The sequence below is a fragment of the Gasterosteus aculeatus genome, chromosome 8 (genome assembly GCF_964276395.1).
Source record: "Gasterosteus aculeatus chromosome 8, fGasAcu3.hap1.1, whole genome shotgun sequence".
Classification (NCBI taxonomy): Eukaryota; Metazoa; Chordata; class Actinopteri; order Perciformes; family Gasterosteidae; genus Gasterosteus; species Gasterosteus aculeatus.
This window is the reverse complement of record NC_135695.1, coordinates 13,259,732-13,278,254: the sequence shown is the minus strand read 5'-3', so window position 1 is coordinate 13,278,254 and position 18,523 is coordinate 13,259,732. Positions and strand designations below refer to the sequence as shown.

Sequence of the window (18,523 nt, the reverse complement as noted above, 5' to 3'; positions counted from 1 at the left end):
CCTCGTTTCTGGCTCGTGTATATTCACAAAAAAGATGGATTTCAGATGTGATCCAGCCGGTAATCTCTCCGTCTGTCTGTACTCTGCCACCAAGCCAAGGTCATTATACTGTGATCGCACCGGCATGGGGTCCCGCGTGTGACGCCATTGTTGTCAGCCCTCATAGGGTGGCCTGTAAAGCTCCCATGAAATCAGAAATGAAGCAGGTGGGGAGTCCAGCTATCTCTCAGGCTGTTGCTTACTGCACCTCGAGGCCAGCAGCTGGATAGTAAACCGTGGTCCACGCTTTCTCTTTCCTTCAGTTTTTCTCTTCATTCTCAATAATCTTTCTTCTTTTATTCATCCACCACTTATCTTATGTGATAAGTTATGTCTTTATCTTCATTCCACTAAAACAGTACCTACTGAAGTGGTAAATAATCGTCTGTTTACAGTGGAATCAGATTCCATCTCAGTGTTTCTGCTACGGCTGCTCATTGTAGCTTTGAACAGCATAGATCACGACGTGTACACACTTTTGAGACGTAACAATTTGTTCATACCAGTAACAAACTTCTCCCATGTTGTCACTGGTATGAACGAACACAGTATGTTTCTGATAGTGACACCTCTGTATTTTGGCCAGCAGACTTCAGGGCCTTCTAATATGTGCCTCCTTTCTTTCACATAAGCTCAGGGCTTACATCAAACCGCCAAACTCCATTTTTGCTTTAAATCTCAGTGAGTGGTTTGTGTTTTGGTTACTTAAGGTCTTATAGCTTTTACGATGGTCCCTCCGGCAGCTCAGTCTCAATGAGTGTCTTAAGTCTGCTGAGGAGAAAACTTCCCTGCACTTTGTCTTCTGTCTCACGAGCACACGAGCGTCCGAGCTAGCTTTCCTTCTTGTTATATTATTCTTATTTCCTCCTCCTTGTCCCCTCTTTTTAGTAAGGTCTCTCTCTGTGGTGGTCCTGGGACCTCTCTCTCAGCTGACGGGGCCTCATTCCCGGTAGATTCAGCCTCTCTCTTTCTCGTAAAGGCCCATGAGGGAAATGTGTGAGCTGTCGTATTAAGCTATATGAATCAAATTGATAGTGAGTGATGTAAAATGACTCATCCTTAGGAGAAGTGACGTCTAACCTGAAGAAAAATAAAAATCTTCAGCGGTGCAAGAGCGACAGAAAGAAGAGGAAAGTGCATTAGTGTGTAAATGCACTTACGCAAACAAACCATTTGTTCCTTTCTCTGACAGCCTGATTGCATTTGCATCTCTCTCCAGATCCTATGCTATTTGTTTCGTTCGGCATTAGCACCATACAGTCCTGACTGAGAGTCAGTGTTGGCATGTGGTACCTGGGTGGGGATAAATGTCCCTTTTCAGGCAGCTTATCATCTTATTTTCCCAAGGCAGAGTTCATAAGTCATGCTTGCTGTAGTTTGACACTATGTGATTCACGACACCTTCTTATTTGTGCAACGGAGAGCAGGGAGTTCTGGGTTGAGGGATTTTAAGGAGTCAGTAGTCTAAATGCACAGGTGTTGTTGTGTCACCTATGGGTCGTATGAAGATGGTCAAAGATGGAGAACCTTGATCGTCCCATGAATTACCCCCCTTGGCTCTTACAAAGTTATAAACTGTGAATCTGAAACTAACTTTCATCAAAATAACAGAGGGACACATATGGCACCCTGAGAAATTCACTTACCTGCTCAGCCTGTGAAATAATAGAATATTAGACTACAAACAGACGACTCAAAAATCAGCCTGAATCCAATATTGAGATATTGCTTCAGCAACAAAACCTTTTGGATAATTACAAGTTAAAGTCAACAATTCAAATAGTATTATTTATTAGCCTGGTCTCAACAAACAAGGCCATCGCCAACCCGGCAACTTCCTCTCACCTATTACCCAACCTTCGGCCTGATGTCCATGTCCAAACAATTTAAATGTCAGAGGCACAAAGCAGTAAATAATAACCGTTGGAAATCATGTATTCTAAACAGACGGCAACAGAGCTCGAATTGCTCAGTAGTTTTCTGACAGTGATGACGTGGAGGTAAAAGTACGAGGGCAGAAACACAAAACGCCCACACAGGTGGAGGAACTGCACATCAAAGGGTGTCATGGGGCATGAAGGTGTGAAACACGTATGATCCCACTCACAGACAGTGTTTACAGAGAACACAGAACCAAAACACAGATGACATATTGATGTTAGTTGATATTAAAGAGTGTCATTTTTTTAAGCGGAAACGCCCACATTAAATTCCCACTATTACGCCAGTTGGGTGGAGTTAGGAGGGGTTATGTCTGGTTTAATATGGGTTAACGTTTTTTATTTTCCCTTTTTTTTTATTGTGTTAAACATCTTACCTCGAATCGGGGTACCCTCTGGTGGAGAGACAAAAACGAAGACACAACATCAGTTTAGTTCAATGTTAATGTTAGTAATAGTTAGAGGAGTTATTTGGGCTGGACGGTGGATCACTGGAACTAGATTATCAAACCATTAAGTAATCTCTTTTTCAGATATGGGGGATTTTTTCCATGAAAAAATAATACAAGTACACCTCTCGCTGCTGGTATCACAAAGATGTGGGGAGCTTGCCTGATTGCAAGCCAATGCCCCATTAGGTACAGTAAAATATTGAGCGTGTCTAGTCGGTGGCTGGTGGGCTTTTAAACATTGCCCAGATTTGTTGCTGTGACGTATAATGCATTCCTTACAGGTTTCTCTATTCCTCTCTGCCCTCTGGCCTATCTCTTAGTCCCTCTCTCCTAATCGAAAGATGACTCATGGCTACAGTTTGCCCTTAGTCGTCCCTCGAGACTGCCAGCAGGGCAGTGCCGAGCCTGGGGAGGCACCCTACTTAGCATAGGCGGCGGCCTGGAGTCTCAGAGCCGAGGGTCAAGGGTACGCACCACGTCTATTGGGCCTGACACTACATGCACCAATACACCGTTTTGTGTCAGTCCATGCGTTCCTGCAAGTAAACGCAACATTTACCAGCATCCTACTAACGCAACAAAACAACTGCTTTCCATCGATCCATCAGCTGCTTTTCTGAGGACAGATTGAGCTGGCGGCAAGCTAAACAAGCCGTGTTTTACAGCTTCTCCTGGGAAAAACCGAGGCGTCCAAAAGCCAGATGAGTCGTATAATCTATTGTCCTTTAAGTCTACCCTGTGGGTCCCTACCAGTCAATAAAGAAAGAGGCACAGAAAGTGGACGATCGGCTGTGCAAAGCACCTAAACTGGCTGCCTTTCAATGCAAAGAAGCTGCAGGTCTAGTCCCTTTTCATGTATTTCGCTTCGGGTCAGTCAAACCACCCGACGGAGGAAGCTCACAACAGCCGCTTGGTTCTGTAATCTCAATCTTGCTGTCAAAAGCAATAGTCATAAGTGGGGATTAAATTGAGACTGAATTGCTTCTGATGCTGTACCAATATGCTAGTGGATCTTGTCAACAATAAATCTCACGGTTGAAAAAAATAGTTATATAATCAAGCAAACCAAGCGTTTAAGATGTAAAGTGGTGCCAGTAAATTCCGTATCCTACACAGACCATTAAGAGGTGTGACTGGCTGCGCAGTGGGATGAAATTTACAATACATTTCGGTTGGATTATTGTTGCAACTCTACATACAGATACATCCTTTGTGACACCAGCAGGGAGGAGGCAATCTGAAGTTCTGCCTGGTTTTCAATGTACCTAGGTGATTATTTCTTTAATTTGAAATTGTTGTGCACCGTGTAGAACTGTGTGACGCATGTATACCAATTATTGACAATATTTTTGTTTCACTTGCAGCAATTGATGATTTGGTAATTTTAAATCATCTAATTGTATAACCTAATTTATGATTACTGATGAAAAGTGGGATTCTTAGTCTTCCATTTCTCCAAACACATCCCCAAAGGCACTAATTGGCCAAAATTATAGTTAAAAGTAATTAAAAACCAGGCAAAACAACAGTGGCATTTTTTTGTTGTCTCGGCATTGATTTTAGAGACCACATAATCATAGATAATGACAGGACAAAAGGATTAATAGGGCTCTGGGAAGGTTACATTGTCAAAGAGTTAGAGTTAGATTAGAGGCTGCAGAAGCTGTTGATTTATTTTAATTCAGCTGTGATGGAATTTTTGTTCGGGGTTAAGGGGTTACGAGGTTAGTCGAGGTTAAGGTCAGGGTTAGGTTGAGGACAGGAGGTTAATAAAGCAGGTTTATAAAGAGAGGGCCATCCAATGTGAACCCTATAAAAGGACTGAGTGACAAAAGAGGGACACAAAGAGAGGAAACTAAAAAGATGAGGGATAATAAGATAATAAAAGAGTTCAGTTGAAAGGAATTAGTTTGACATCACAAACCCAAATGAGAAAGAAATGAGTAATATAGGTCTTTGGAACTTTGAACAATTGAATGCTAGAGCAGCAATACAAATAAAACATAGTCATGGATGGGACCAGGCAGGCTTTGTCTGGAATGGCTAGTTTGTATTCAATTACATTGAAAAATCCACCTGTACTACGGCCACGTAACCATATGGCCATAAGCTCCCTTTCGAAGCTTTGGTCAGCCAGTAGTAGATCAGCTTAGGGTGACGATGACCTAAATATACCTCAGGCTACAGGCTGCCGACCTCCTCGCATTATCAAATGTGGCGTTATTTGCTCAACAGAACAATCCAGCTGTTTTGTTAAACAAACCTCTGAATATCTTAACATTATTAGTGAAAATGTAGTCTGGCCAGAGATGTTGTCCATCTGCGTGTGAGACGGGTGGGGTTGGGTGGTTGGCCCAGTGTCAAAGTCGGACTACCCTCCAGAGGGCGTCTGGCTGACCTTCTCATAGACACAGAAAGCCTGTCTGGGATGTTGGTGGTGCTGCAGCTGGTCCCATGGGAAACCTGGCAGTTGTTTGCCACATCTGCAGAGCACTTAGCCACTCCCCCTGCAGAGCAGCTTTGATGCCAAATAATCGGACAGTTGTTTTGCTCGCTTTTGATTTAAGTGCAATTGATCTCAGCGTGTTTCACGTTGGGATGTGCATACATCTGTGTGTGTAAGGGATCTATTGAATTATACGTTATGGTTTTAAACCTTTGTATCAAAGAGGACCTTCTTCATCCTGAATATGCACTCCTCCCAATCCACTCACTGTCTCTATGGCCTCTAGTTAATCTGTTCTGGCTGACAAGGCCAGTGAGGGCCTGAGGTCTGTAGCCACAGGGACTTGGTCAGAAATGTCAAACTCCCTCCACGCCTCTAGAAGAGCTCCTCAGGGGACTCTGATGCAAATACCATTGGCCTGCCCGCACAGCATGGTCTGGCCCATAAATAACAAGTCAGCCACCTAGGCAGCTATCCAAGAAACTATCCCGGGATCTTTGTTTTTTAGTATATATTTAGCATTGTCTTTTCTTTTTTGTCTCCCCTTTCTGCTGCGTCACCTCTTCCCAAAAGTCTCAATTGTACATCCCTGTGTGGAAAAGCAGGCGTCAGAGTTTCCCCCTGAGGTTAGAGAGTGTGCCTGGGGCAAAAAAGCAAACAAGTAGTGTCCCTGGAATTGTCAAAGGCATCGGTTTCTGTTTAGTTCTGTTTTGCAATTTTTGCGAATATATTTACTATCAAAGAATTCTAAACTGAATAATAAATACTAAAACCTGAAGCCCCAAGATGGCTACTCAAACTGCTGAGGACATAAGAAGATGGCCGCCTCGGGCGCTTGTGCGTAAAGGCCCTTTTCTCATCAGCATAAATCCTGACTGGGTGCTGAATGAGCTTTCCAGTGAAAGGGCTACAGAAAAAAAAAAATGCAGGCCCGCAGCACTAACACTACTTTCATTTCCTTTTCAGCCTCCCTACATGAGAGCAGGACTATAAGTGAAATATGCCGGGCTTAAGGTGGCTGGGTATATTTTTGCAACTGGTTCAAAAAGTCAGTACAAAATACAAATATGACAATATTATTTGAGCCCTCGCCCTCGAGCACAGGCAATAGTCTTAGCTACAAGTCTGTAAGCCAGAAGGGATGTGGGCCAAATTGGCAAGAGAATATACTCTAATAAAGCATCTGGCCAGGACCAGAGTGTCCACCTGGCCCAGAGACCTTCACCTGGAAAGGACTGGCATGGACTCATTCATTGTGAGAAACTAAGTCATTCACACCTGAGAATTACACTGGTTTTCCGGAGGAAAGTGTTTTCTTTATGCCTCACCAAGAAGAATAAAATTGCTGTAGGCTATGACTGCAAAGCAATAATCATCTTGGATTCAAGCGGAGTCTAATTATCTTCTAAAAGCCTGCTGTCTTGCAACGCAGCAGAGGGAAAGAATGGATGTGACAGGAGGCATAAGCAGCATAATATCTGGATAATCTTGACAGGTGAAATGTATGTAAAGCCACGGCTTTCAAGGTTACTTTGCACGAGCTACTTAGAACTTCAAATTGTCCAGTGAAGTTTTTTAAAACATTGACATGATTTTTGAACTGGATATTTTAATGCGTAATGCATATATGCCTATGCATGTTGGCATTTGCTTGAAACAGAATTTTGCCTCAAATGATTTACTGAGCATCTCTTCCCTGTATGAACAAAAGCTGTATTGCTCAAAGGTGAGCTTTGATTCCCAACCACCTCCAGAACTTAGTCTGCTGCTTGTCCTTGATTTGCCTTTCTAAGTTCTATTATAAAGGGGGGGGGGGGGAGTGGATAAATTAAGGGGTGTGGGTAAGAGAAAAGAACAGTTTAGCAATAGAAACAGAACATCAGGAAAAAGTGGCAAAAGAGGACAAGGGGAGAGCAAGGAATGCATGCATTTTTAAGAGTAGTTTAAATATGCCATCTGCTTCAAGGAGAGTGGGTGGGCTCTCTCTAGGCTTTGCATGAAACTTACCAAAGGTTTCTGAAAATGACAATGCCAGAGAAAAGTAAATAAAAAAAGGGAAAGAACAACATAGTTTATTTTAGGTTGAGGTTGAAGTCATCGCCACGCAAGTTTTAAAAGGAACTATAGTATGATTGGGATTTGTATCCTACTGCAGAATCACAGCAGTTGTACCATGACATACCATGGAAGTCATGTAACATAACAGGGATTCTACTCAGAATTTATAGTTCTAAAAAGAGGCATTTTGGGGGGGAAATCTTATAAACCCATTATGGTGTAGATTGTAACGTTTTAAATATTTTATTGTTTTTTCAGTTTTACATATCGGTTGGTTAACTTTATTATCGCTATTATTTTTCCAATAATAATTGGGCCACTAAAACGTGTTGAAGATTCTGCGATGTGAGTTTCAGACACAAATACAGACAAAACAATCAAAGAGAGAAACAAACAAACAGCAGTTCAAATCAGTTAGAAAGGACACACAGAGACAAAATTATGAAACAGATAAAGACAGATGTGACAGAGGTTAGATAACAGACAGGAAGCTGGGTTTACTTGTCCATCATCATCCTGTCTAGTTTTCATTTGTTACTTTGTACAGTAATTGGAACCATTGGCAAGAAAAAAAGAGTGCTATATAAATAAATAAATCAAATGCCATGTGACAAAGTTAACATGTAACCCATTTTTTCTTCCTAGAAATTCAAGAAATCAATCTGTTGTTGTAGTTGACCCCGGTGGTCATTTGGCTGCTATGGACCACAGTTTTCATCAGGATGAACATCATCTGAGTGAGAGCAAACATTCCCATATACTTTACTAGCAGGTGTTATCTTCAAATCTTAATAGTCGAACAACTGCCTCAAAACTGCACACCCGTGCATTAAATATGAAACATATCTAAAATGAAAGGCGTCTTAGTGCCTGTGGACTTGCCAAGTCATAAATAATGAGTGGGCAAATTGATTATTTTGAGTGCACACCTCATGGGGGGCAGGGATGCAACAGCCTTTTCTTTTTTAATTTATATATATATAAATATATATTATGTCTACACCCATTTGTATTTGCAGCAAAAATAGGGGTCATTGCCTTTTTTGATTAGTGACAAACTCATTGACCTGAAATATCTACCACTCATTGCCTGGGGCCGTTTCCGGCCCTGCACTTAATTAGCAATATAATTAGACTTTGCTTTACTCGGCCCCTCAATGGGGTTTCATCAATGGGAAGAAGACAACCTATCGTTGTGTCAGTGGAACGTGGACCTTGCTCTCATTGTCTGTCTATGAAACACTTCTGGGTTGTTGTGAATCAGTTGACTTCATTCAGTAATGTTAGACTCTTACAACATCATCTTCATCTTCAATGATGCTGATCAAGGGTGCTCACGACACAGCGTGAGAATTAGATCTATAACGCTTGATCATTATAGTCCTAGTACAAAAGTACTACTTTTGGGCTGAATTAAATCACTTAGTGTACTGCCATGCTACTCAAAGTAGGTCAATAAACATAACATTAAAAAAGGCAAGTTTTGAGTTCCTACAGTTCTTAATGTTCCTAAACTTTACATTAGCATAACTCCATTTAAATTGTTTTTGCTAGTGTTGCATCCTAAGCAAAAAATGATATGTTTTCTAAAGTGGTGACACTTTTCTATGGAAAAGCTAAAAATGGGCTCTCAGTTTCCCTTCTTTTGAGGAATAAGTGTTAAGCTTTGAAGCCTCATTAGCTGCAAAGCAAAAAAAATCATCCATCCTGCAAATATATCCAATGCGATCTTCAAGTGAGAAAGCGGGAAAAAAGATACCATTACACTTGAGCTTTCCTTACCTGAGCGTAGCTGCTTGATTCGCCCGTTGCTTGTACTCGGGTCAATGGGCAGAAAGTCCTTGTACCAGGTGATTTCTGGGTCCGGGTTGCCACTGGCAGCGCAGAGCATGGTGGCTGTTCGAGTGCGCTCCACCACCTTGAGTTGGGGGCCCATGTCAATGTTAGGGAAGCCTGGTGGGAGCAGGTCCTCTGTGAAAAGAACAGGAACAAGGGGTCAGGGGACTGTAAGTCACATTCAAATGTGTTTCAAACAACAAGTAAGAAAAAACACACTAGTGATTTCAAAAAAATGAGTCAACAAAATACATTGTCATGCTGCACTGATTTCGAGTTTGGTTATAGCTTTTTACTTGTTAAGGGTTTGTGGCAAAATGTAGGACATGGCCACGGGGGATATATTTGACAGAATTGCTAAACATGTATTTTGTAATTCTTAAATTAGGTGTCCTATTGAAATTAAATGCAACTGTAACAATAGAAATGTTTGTGTGCCCTCTTTTATATAAGTTCAAGTAAAAACTACCAATTAGATAGGGAAACATAATAAAACCCAAGACAAAATGAATCTCAAATAGTAAGTGGTTGCACACAAACAGTATTGCATCTACTTCAGTGTACATACAATAATTTCGTATGAATTAATAAATGGGAAATTGTATTAAGAGTATTTCCCAATGCTGCCTTGAATTGGTTGTATTGCGATCATACAACCTTATTCACTAATCTCCTCTCCTCAACCACCGAGCCCAATCACGCTTTTGTAGGAAACATTTTCATTTATCTCATCAATGAGACGAATATACCGTAGAAATGCAAAGTTATAGTTAGCTGTGTAAAGTTGCCGGACACAAATACACAACAGGAAAAGGAACGGTTGTGCTTTCGTTGACTCTCTCTTTCTCAGGAAACAACAGCGTTTTCTGTCCATTTTGCAGCTGGATACTCACAGACCGCATTCCCAGTCTTAACTGGCTTCTCCATTAGGAACCACTTGTCTTGATCAAATGCCCTTAAGGAGACTGACTCTGGCACATATCCTCAATTTAACAAGCAGTAAATAAATGTCTCTAAATGCAAACAAGATCAGAGGAGAAAACAATAGAGTAAAAAGTAATATCGGAAGGGAAGCCTGGTGATCGCTGCAATTTCCCCATCTCGTTTCCCCACGTTCAGTGAAACAAATGACACCCCACTCAAACGGAGTTACACAAAGCTCTGCAAAACCACTATATCATTGAGTCACGCTATAAACACCAATAGCCAAGGTCTGAATATCAATTGAGAGATGTAAACAGCCAGATTCAACTCGTGCATTAAAGGTCCATGGGTTGTGAAGTGTAAGATGCAAGCCTCCTTCACCGGTGTTATTGCTACACTTACTCAACAAGCATCACACTACCCAGCAAATGCCGTGGAGTCTTTGAAGCCAATACCCATGCGTGATTGAGCAATTATTTCACTGGAAAGACACAACAGTGTAGTGTGCTCTGTGGTCACTGTTCTCCTTATGCACGCTACCCGCCTCTCTTGGGACAATTAGTCCCCTTGGGTCAAATCGCCTGACATCTAACCTGCCTGGAGTGTATATGACGAGATCCATGGGGGGGGGGGGGGCCCTGTGCTGGAAGAAGGATCAGAAGCCCAAAGCCACAGCACAACTCGGAGAAGATTGACTGAGTAAGATGCTAGCCAGTGGCAAAGCAGAGGTCACTGTTAATCTGGGCAGCCAATGATCTCATATCCAGTCTGTAGACATTTATAGTGGTGTAGTCAACACCTCGGGAGTATTGAATTACGTTGAACTGGGAAAGTAAGTTGAGTCAGATAAATAATCACAAAGAAAGTGTTGGTCAGTCTCCCCCCAGGGATAAAAACTTGCCAATGTTTAACCGGGAATGTATCAGTGCTATGTGGGTGGCTTGTATGTTGACGTCATATCGCGGACGCAACCATGCAAATAAGGTGGGAGCTCTGGCTACCAGTAATAAGAGGGAGGCAGACATGGTAGATTTGAACATACCATCCAGAATGCAATGATATGTGAGCAAGTAATAATGATGGATTTATGTGATAGTTATTGAAGAGTAAATGTGTATATTTTGAAGAATGTCTCATTTGAAGGTGTGCCATTTTTGCTGTATTGTAATAAAAAGGATGGCTGAATTATCTTTCACTATTTGTTTTATGTTGTCTAATCTTTTATTCTTCAGTAACCAAGATAAAAAAATTGATGTGAGTTGTGAATTCATTTGTGGTTTTGAAATATTGAATCCTGGAAAACAAAAGACAACCAGATGTTCTAAAAAAACTAACTTAGATTCCATCAGCAGAACACAGTGGATATTTCACTTCGAGGTTCAAAGAGGTACATGCGTTCACACTGTTTAATATTCCATGCTGTGTCCTCTCCATGATGTTTTATGATCACCCCTGCATAATCTCTTTCCAACAACTTCCCCTGAAGCATAGAAAATCAATGACAAGCCTACGCTTCACTTTACAAACCTTAGAACAAGACAGAACGATATGTTCTCAATAACTCCCTCTTCTGTGCGTCATTACTGAGAAATGTATAAGATGCTGTAAAAGGTTTTTTGCTCCAACGGCCTGCACTGTGAGTGTGACATCTGATGTATCCGACGGACCTTTCTGTGCTTTGCATCAAATTGATGCCGCCTTTGTGGTGTAAGAACAGCAGACCACTGTAATGAAGTTGAAGACATACACAGTAAGTAGATCCAAAGGCAAATTAAATTAAGCAATTGAGAAAAGGAATCTGCCTGAAGGGCAGAAAAGGGCAGGTAAACAAGGAAAGCAACCAAAAACAGCAGCGAGCAAGAGGCAGGGATGGAGGATTCATGGAGCTATGATACCATCACTACAGCTGTTATGACCTGATAGAGCACCAGCAGCCATTCCTGAATAAATGGCATGTATGCTGGTTACTTACTAGCCCAAGAATAGAATCTGATACCCGCCCCCATCCCCCCCCCCCGTCCTCCATGGAGCTCACGAGTTTGTGTCGATAAAGGCGGCCGTGCAAAAGTAAATAGATCAGGGAGAGTTACGTCAGGGTTAGCCATCTTAACTGTGGAGGAGCAGTGACAACTAATGACATGATCCGATACTATCCTGGAATTCTCCATTTCTATAATATGTACTGTGGGTTCTCTGCGATGAACAATCTTCAAAGGACAAATAGAATTGAGGAGCGTGCCAAATTGGTCAATGTTAGCATTGCTGTTTATTTTTTGCCAGAAGCCGGCTTTGTCACTCATGCCAACAAAAGTCCTACAACAGAGCCATGCGACACATGCTGAGGTTACACCTTGCAGTGTGCCAAGACTTCTCAAAGGTAATCAAAGGGATGTTTTATTTGTGTTTTAGACCAACACACTCAATATAAAAAAAAAGCTAAAATAATGAATAAAGAAAAGACAATTTGATTAAGTGTCATCTAGATACCATCTTTCCAACACTGCTGTGATGTAAAGCACTTAGGGAGCAATGACAGCCAATGAAGTGCAACGACATTTCCTTGTTAATCAAATGAAAAACTATTGAAATGAAAACATTTTTACAGACTATTTAACTATTATAACAGATTTGGAAGAGTTGTATAGATCTCAATACATATATCATTTAAAGAAAGATTTTAAATCTTGTAATGGGAAGAAGCAAGCCCTTCATGTCCACTTCCTTCAACAGCTGGCTTGCTCAGCACGACTCTAAAGCTAAACCTACAGGCTCCAGTTGACCTTTTCTAGATTTTGAATCGTGTCATTCTCTTTTTCGGGTTGGTCTGAGTGCAATCATTATCCATAATTGCCTTTAACTGCGCTTCACCATTTAATACCATTACAAGTGACAGGTGCAAAGCCTTTAATCAGCCGCTGGTTAGAATAGCCACTACCCGACTGTTAATCTGCCGACTAAGGCCCGCTGTCGCATTCTGTTTTCTATCATGCTAATTGTGGCCCTCTTAAAAACATCCATTAGACTCATTTAACTCTCTTTCCTAATCCTCTTCCAAGTGAATTACTACAATCAAACACAAAAATATATGTCTGGAATAGTAACAACTGTATGTAGATAAAAGGGAGCTTTGTGATTAAATACCACATTAACTGGGCACTTTCACTTTTACCAACTAATCTAATTTTACCAAGTCTATAGTCTTTTACCAAGACTACAAAGCACACTGAGGAATGGTGAAAATGTAACGTTTGACCTTGGAACTCATATTGCTGGGTTTTACCCAGCAGCATAATTAACTATTCCCCATCTGTTGCAAAAATGCAATGTGATAGTGAGTGACAACTTGTATTCACTGCTATGCTATGCATGCCCAACTCATTCTCTACTGAATGAGCACTTAACCGGAGCACCTTTCCTACACCCACGGACCGATGCAGAAGAATAACATCTCCAACTTTTGTAAAGCCCATCTTGCTATGTATGGATGCCACTTAACATCCTTCATTTTATGTGAATGATACGTGGAGTATGAGAGAGAGAGAGAGAGAGAGAGAGGGGGTAAACCCTGACTCGGTGGCACTGCAGCAAATGCATCGGGGTGCTCCCCCCCCCCCCCCGCACCCCCACACCCATTACTCATATTATTATTTTCACTTACTGAAATGATTTAATTTCATCAGCAGCGTAATCAGGTTAACTGATTACCCAGAGCCACAGCACAGAGACAGGCTTTAAGCAGGTCTGTGCATTGATACCACAGAGGGACCGCTGGGTCCGGGAGAGAGCAAAAGAAGACAGAGGTTAAGATTGGAAGAGAGAGAGAGCGAGAGAGAGAGAGAGGAGGTGATAAATGTAGTGGGAGAGGATGAAGAATACTAATGGTCGCTCTCTTTCTCACACATGACTGTTGTGTTTAACTAATCGACCGTCCCAGCCGCTGGCTAAAGAGATCATAGATTAGATCTGTAGTAAAGTGGGGAACAACTGTGTTTTCTAGAATACAGTTGGTTATGAAGGGTCTATGCATGTACATAAAGCAAATTTTACGTTTAATATATTTGCTGGACACATTTAGAGACATGTATGTGGCATGAAGGTGGTTGGGGGATCAGCAAAGAGACCGACATTTTAATAGTTTTAGTCAGAGGAAATGTTTCCAAACTACTTGCAATACCACGTCCGTTCAAGAAGAAATACTTGTATTCCGTATGTTGTGAAAGAGCTCAATCACCTTCTTGCTGCACTCGGTTGTGTTGTAAAGTAAAGCGGTTAAAAGCCTCCAGTTTTGAAGGGAACGTCTGAAAGCAGGTGTGTGAGCTCCTTGTGCTCAGCACATACGGACACACGGGTCTGTTTCACCTGCCAGCTTTTCTTGTCTGTGCTTGACGGATGGTAATTGGTGATTATGCAGCCAAATGTATATCTTCAAACCAAACCACCAAACTCTTGGAAAAATTTTGGAAATCTTCAATGCATTGTTCCCATTAATTCCACATTCCCCGAGATCTGTAACCGATTGGGTTATTTGAGAAATACACAGAGATAGACAGGGGAACAGTGACAAAGAAAGATCCAGGGACAGAGAAGAATAGCAACACAGGGGAAATCTAATCACAGTGTCTCTGGCGCAGCACCAATAGCCCTCTCTGGATAGCCATCTCAGCTGAATAATGGTTATTATACAGCAAGCACTCAACCTCTACCCCCCCCCTGCTCTGTTCCCAGAAAGACATCTGATGTCCCATTGGTATTCTCCACACCTAGCATCTAGCCACCAAGGGCAACATTTACATCCAAATCTCTGAAATACAACCCGAGAGCAGAAGGGCCTGAAGGACCAGATGAGAGAAAAGGAAAGGGACAGACGAAAAGAGGGACAAACAAACCGAGTGAGATAGCCAGATTGAAAGTAAGGCTGACGTTTTCAGCACTGCCCATTGATCCGCGAAATGAGTTTGTTGGGTCAGCTTTCGGACCATATGATGGTATATTTAAAGTCACTGAGAGATGCTTTTGCACCATGTGGGTTTCTGTCTATTTTTGAGAATATTAATTGTGTACTGTTTACATTGATATACTGTAAAGGTGCCTTAATAAAGAGGACGCATATGTCCTAAAGCTCACATGCCTGATTCCCAAAGTAGCTGGGTGTATTAAGTGACTCCCCAGCTCTTGCAGTTTAGCCTTAAACAGTTTAAGTAACAACAGTGGGAACATGAAGATATCCCAGTGAGAAGAACTTTAGTTTGGCATTCAAACTGACTGCACTGACAGTTCTAACTGTTCGTGATCTGCAAAAACTTTCCACGCCACCTCCAATTCTGAATACATCCCATATTAGGCCACATTTATGAAGCACCGCACAGTTAATAAGCAGACAGCTTATTTCCCAGAGAAAGAAATCCAGTGATACTAGCCAGGAGGGGGATATGTCAGAGAACAAATGGCAGCAACCAGCAGAAGTAGCAGTTACGACCGAGTTTTGTCAAATGTGAACGCCAAAAGAATGCAATTGATGAAAAATAACAGGAACCAAACCGAACAAAGCACAGAAAAGTGTGTTCATAGACCGGGTTGGACAGATTAACAGAACTGGTACTGATTTTAACGACTATTTCACGTAATAAATACTTCTTTGGAATTAAATCATGTTTTATTTTATCTTATCGTTCACATATTTTGTTTCTGAGAGCAAAGCTTTCTTTTCCAAGGATGTTCTGATCACATTCACACAGCTACACATTCACCACTGGAAGCTGTCCAGTAGATGCGAGCCTGGAAGGCTTCCAGAACAAGAATAGGCTGATCTGGTGTCCAATAGGCAGCTCTAGTACCGCAGTTTGGGTCAAGGGCTTTATCTGGGTCTGGTCTGGGGGGCTCATCTGACAATTCTACGGTCACCAAGCATCCTTCTCTTACCTTCGTATGTACCTATTGAGATAATGATACTGGCCTGAGTTGCAGCAAAAATGAAATCTTGAATCAAGATTTAAGATTTTAATTTAACTTGAAATAAATTGCTTTCATTAAGACTCTGAACCAAAGGAAGCTGCACAGAAAATTTCACACATTGTTTTAACATGGAACAGTACAAGACACATCATTGTTAATTTTTTTGAATGATGTGCAATTTCTTCATGACCAGCACGCTTCCATTGCCCTATGGACCTACAACAAAGGGCATTTCCCTGATGTGCCGAACAAACGTGATGGACACGGCACAGACGAGAGAGGCAAGTAATTGTCGAGGATTCTCTGCTAACTCAAAAAAGTGGTGTATCAAAAAACAAAATAAATAGGTGTAAAAAAAAAACAGTATTTCTGTTTATCCGTCTCAACCGTTGGAAGTTCAGCAACTTCCCTCCCTACCTCTCCCTTCCTCTCCCTCTCTCTCTCTCGCTTTAGCACTACCTTGTCTTGTCAGGCTGCTGTGGCGTCTGGAGTGAGACAAGAGAACTCCAGGGGAGACAGGGGACGAGGCCAAGGCCATTAAAGGAAATGCTTCATCGCAGAGAAACGTCAACCAGTCACGTCTGGTTTAGGGGTGGGTGGCTTTGAGTGTGTGTTTGTTTCGAGTGTGTGTGTGTGTGTGTGTGTGTGTGTGTGTGTGTGTGTGCAGCACTGGGCACCTTGAAACCTGACGTCAGATTAACAAACGGTGTGGGTGGCTGGCAATGCTGCTGCACAAGCCTCTAAAAATGGGCTTCTGTTGTTAAATTGTTAAGAGAGTTGAGAGTAGAGAATGCAATGCATGTCATCTCATTCAATACAACACATGTCACCTAACAGGTCAGCTTTATTCCACTTAAATACATACATCTCTCTCTCACTCTATATACTGTATATATATATATATATATATATTAGTGATATATATGTGTCTCTCTATGCTTCCCAAACAACATCGGCCAAAACAACAACCGATTTAGAGGTCTGAACTGCTGCACTGTGGCGTTTTCGCTAAAGCAACTATTCTAACCCAAACAAATACCAAAACTGACAGTGCTTTAGAGGCGGTGGGGGTTGGTGTGAGGTTACTGTCTGGATGGGCAATTAGCTTAATGCATTACACAAATAGAGACAGGTTAGTATGCAAATCAACAATTATATATATGTGGTGGCTGGAAGACGAAGGTCAACAATAAAAGTGACTGGTAATAGTTCCAAAGTCACTTCATGATGTGCAGATGACACATGGACACAATGAATCCCTCATTCACACAGATATGTGATGCTTTACCAAACAGAAAATGTCAGTGTCCAGGCTTGTGGGTCCATTTTCTATGTTTTTTCTGAACGCTATTTCCTTCAAAATCTTATTATCTATATGTCTGTCTGAGAATTTCACCATACAGCTCACTCACAATCGCAATGCTCTAACGATTTAGGTCCAGGGTTTTAAAATATATTGGTATTTATCTTAAATTTGTCATAGAGGAATAACTAATAATTATGCCTTTAGGCTTGCCATACAAATTTTACTGAAGCAAGCGTGTGGCACGGCACTTGTGAAGCATGCAGGACTATAAGTCTTTGAACTCTGCCAATCCTGCAGGGCCCACAGCATGACCTACGCGTTGTATGACTCCGCTCACCTGGGCTGGTGGCTCATGCATATGCATGAAGCTGGTGTCCAGGCCATGTCCCTTTGCTCCTCTTTATGCATGAGTTGGGCCACTCCAAGGGTCTTCAGTCACACTGTTTTCACAGGAACAACCTCTTCTCCCAGCTCTCATTTCATGCTTAAGTAAAGAGCACCCTAACTATTCCAGTAGTTTGGATTGCTGATTTAAATTAGTATTATTGAATTGAAGGTAAAGATTTAATTACATATATTTTAAATATTTACTGTTCCAGAATTTGATTATTATTTATATTGGTATATTTTATTTTAGATTATCCAATTAGGTTAATTAGAAACAGTTATGGCAAGAAAATCATCTGTCCAATAGCAAATTATTATGAATAGGTCCGTGAACACACACTCAGAAGCATAGTAATTGTAGAAAGGCAGAGAACTGATTCATATTTTCTCAGTCATCCAATAAAATCACCACGGACAAATGATTCAAGGATTCTTAGTACTGTTTTTAGTAACAAATAGATTTTTCTATATATTTTGTAAATTCAACAATGCGTATGATTTTAATATTTTAAATGGAGGCAAAAGAAAATCAATTAAACACATGGTTACATTAGAACTACATATATATATATCAGATAATCAAACTAAGAGCTGAAAGCAGCAAATGTTGTTGCCCTGTCAGTGCGTGAGTGACACTGAACGTCGCTCTTACTTTCTTAATGTTGTGGGTTTTTTGTTAGTTCTATTAGTATTCCAACGAAATTCATTGTAATAGTTTGCAGCATGTTTTTGTTCTTTGGCACTATGCCGAGTATGACTTCAAAATAGTAAAGACATTTCCATTTCAAGGCTGTCAAAGAAAGTGGCAGTGGTCATATTTGGGAGTGTACAAACGGAAGGTCAGCTTTGGCGCAATCTGTATCTCATTCAAACTACTTGGTATGGGGGAAATAAATAAGCGTATTTCCTGCTAAAGATTGAGGAACCAATGAATTCTCCTGGGCAACCCGTGGTGACAAAGGATATATTTATCGAAACTTTCTCGCCAAAAGTAACCAAATCAGCCATACGCCCACATCTCTTCTGCTCGCCCCTTGCCCTCCATTTCATCTTTCCTGTCCACGTTTGTACTCAACTCTATTGTCTTGTATTGCCTGTGACCAGATGCCTAGGGTGGCCAAGGTCGCTCTACTTGAGCAGGAATTATATTAAATTGATTGCAAAGGTTCAGGAGCAAGCCAAG

The 18,523-nt window shown here is 41.3% G+C and overlaps 1 protein-coding gene across 10 annotated transcripts in view; it reads right to left on the bottom strand.

The window, feature by feature from the left end:
- Positions 1–18,523, bottom strand: part of ptprsa (protein tyrosine phosphatase receptor type Sa) — a 198,195-nt gene that overhangs the window by 80,791 nt on the left and 98,881 nt on the right. For all 10 annotated transcript variants that reach the window (XM_078108268.1, XM_040185255.2, XM_078108270.1 and 7 more), the window contains one exon: positions 8,718–8,906. In XM_078108268.1, the coding sequence (XP_077964394.1) occupies positions 8,718–8,906 (189 nt within the window). The remainder of the gene's footprint in view (positions 1–8,717; positions 8,907–18,523) is intronic.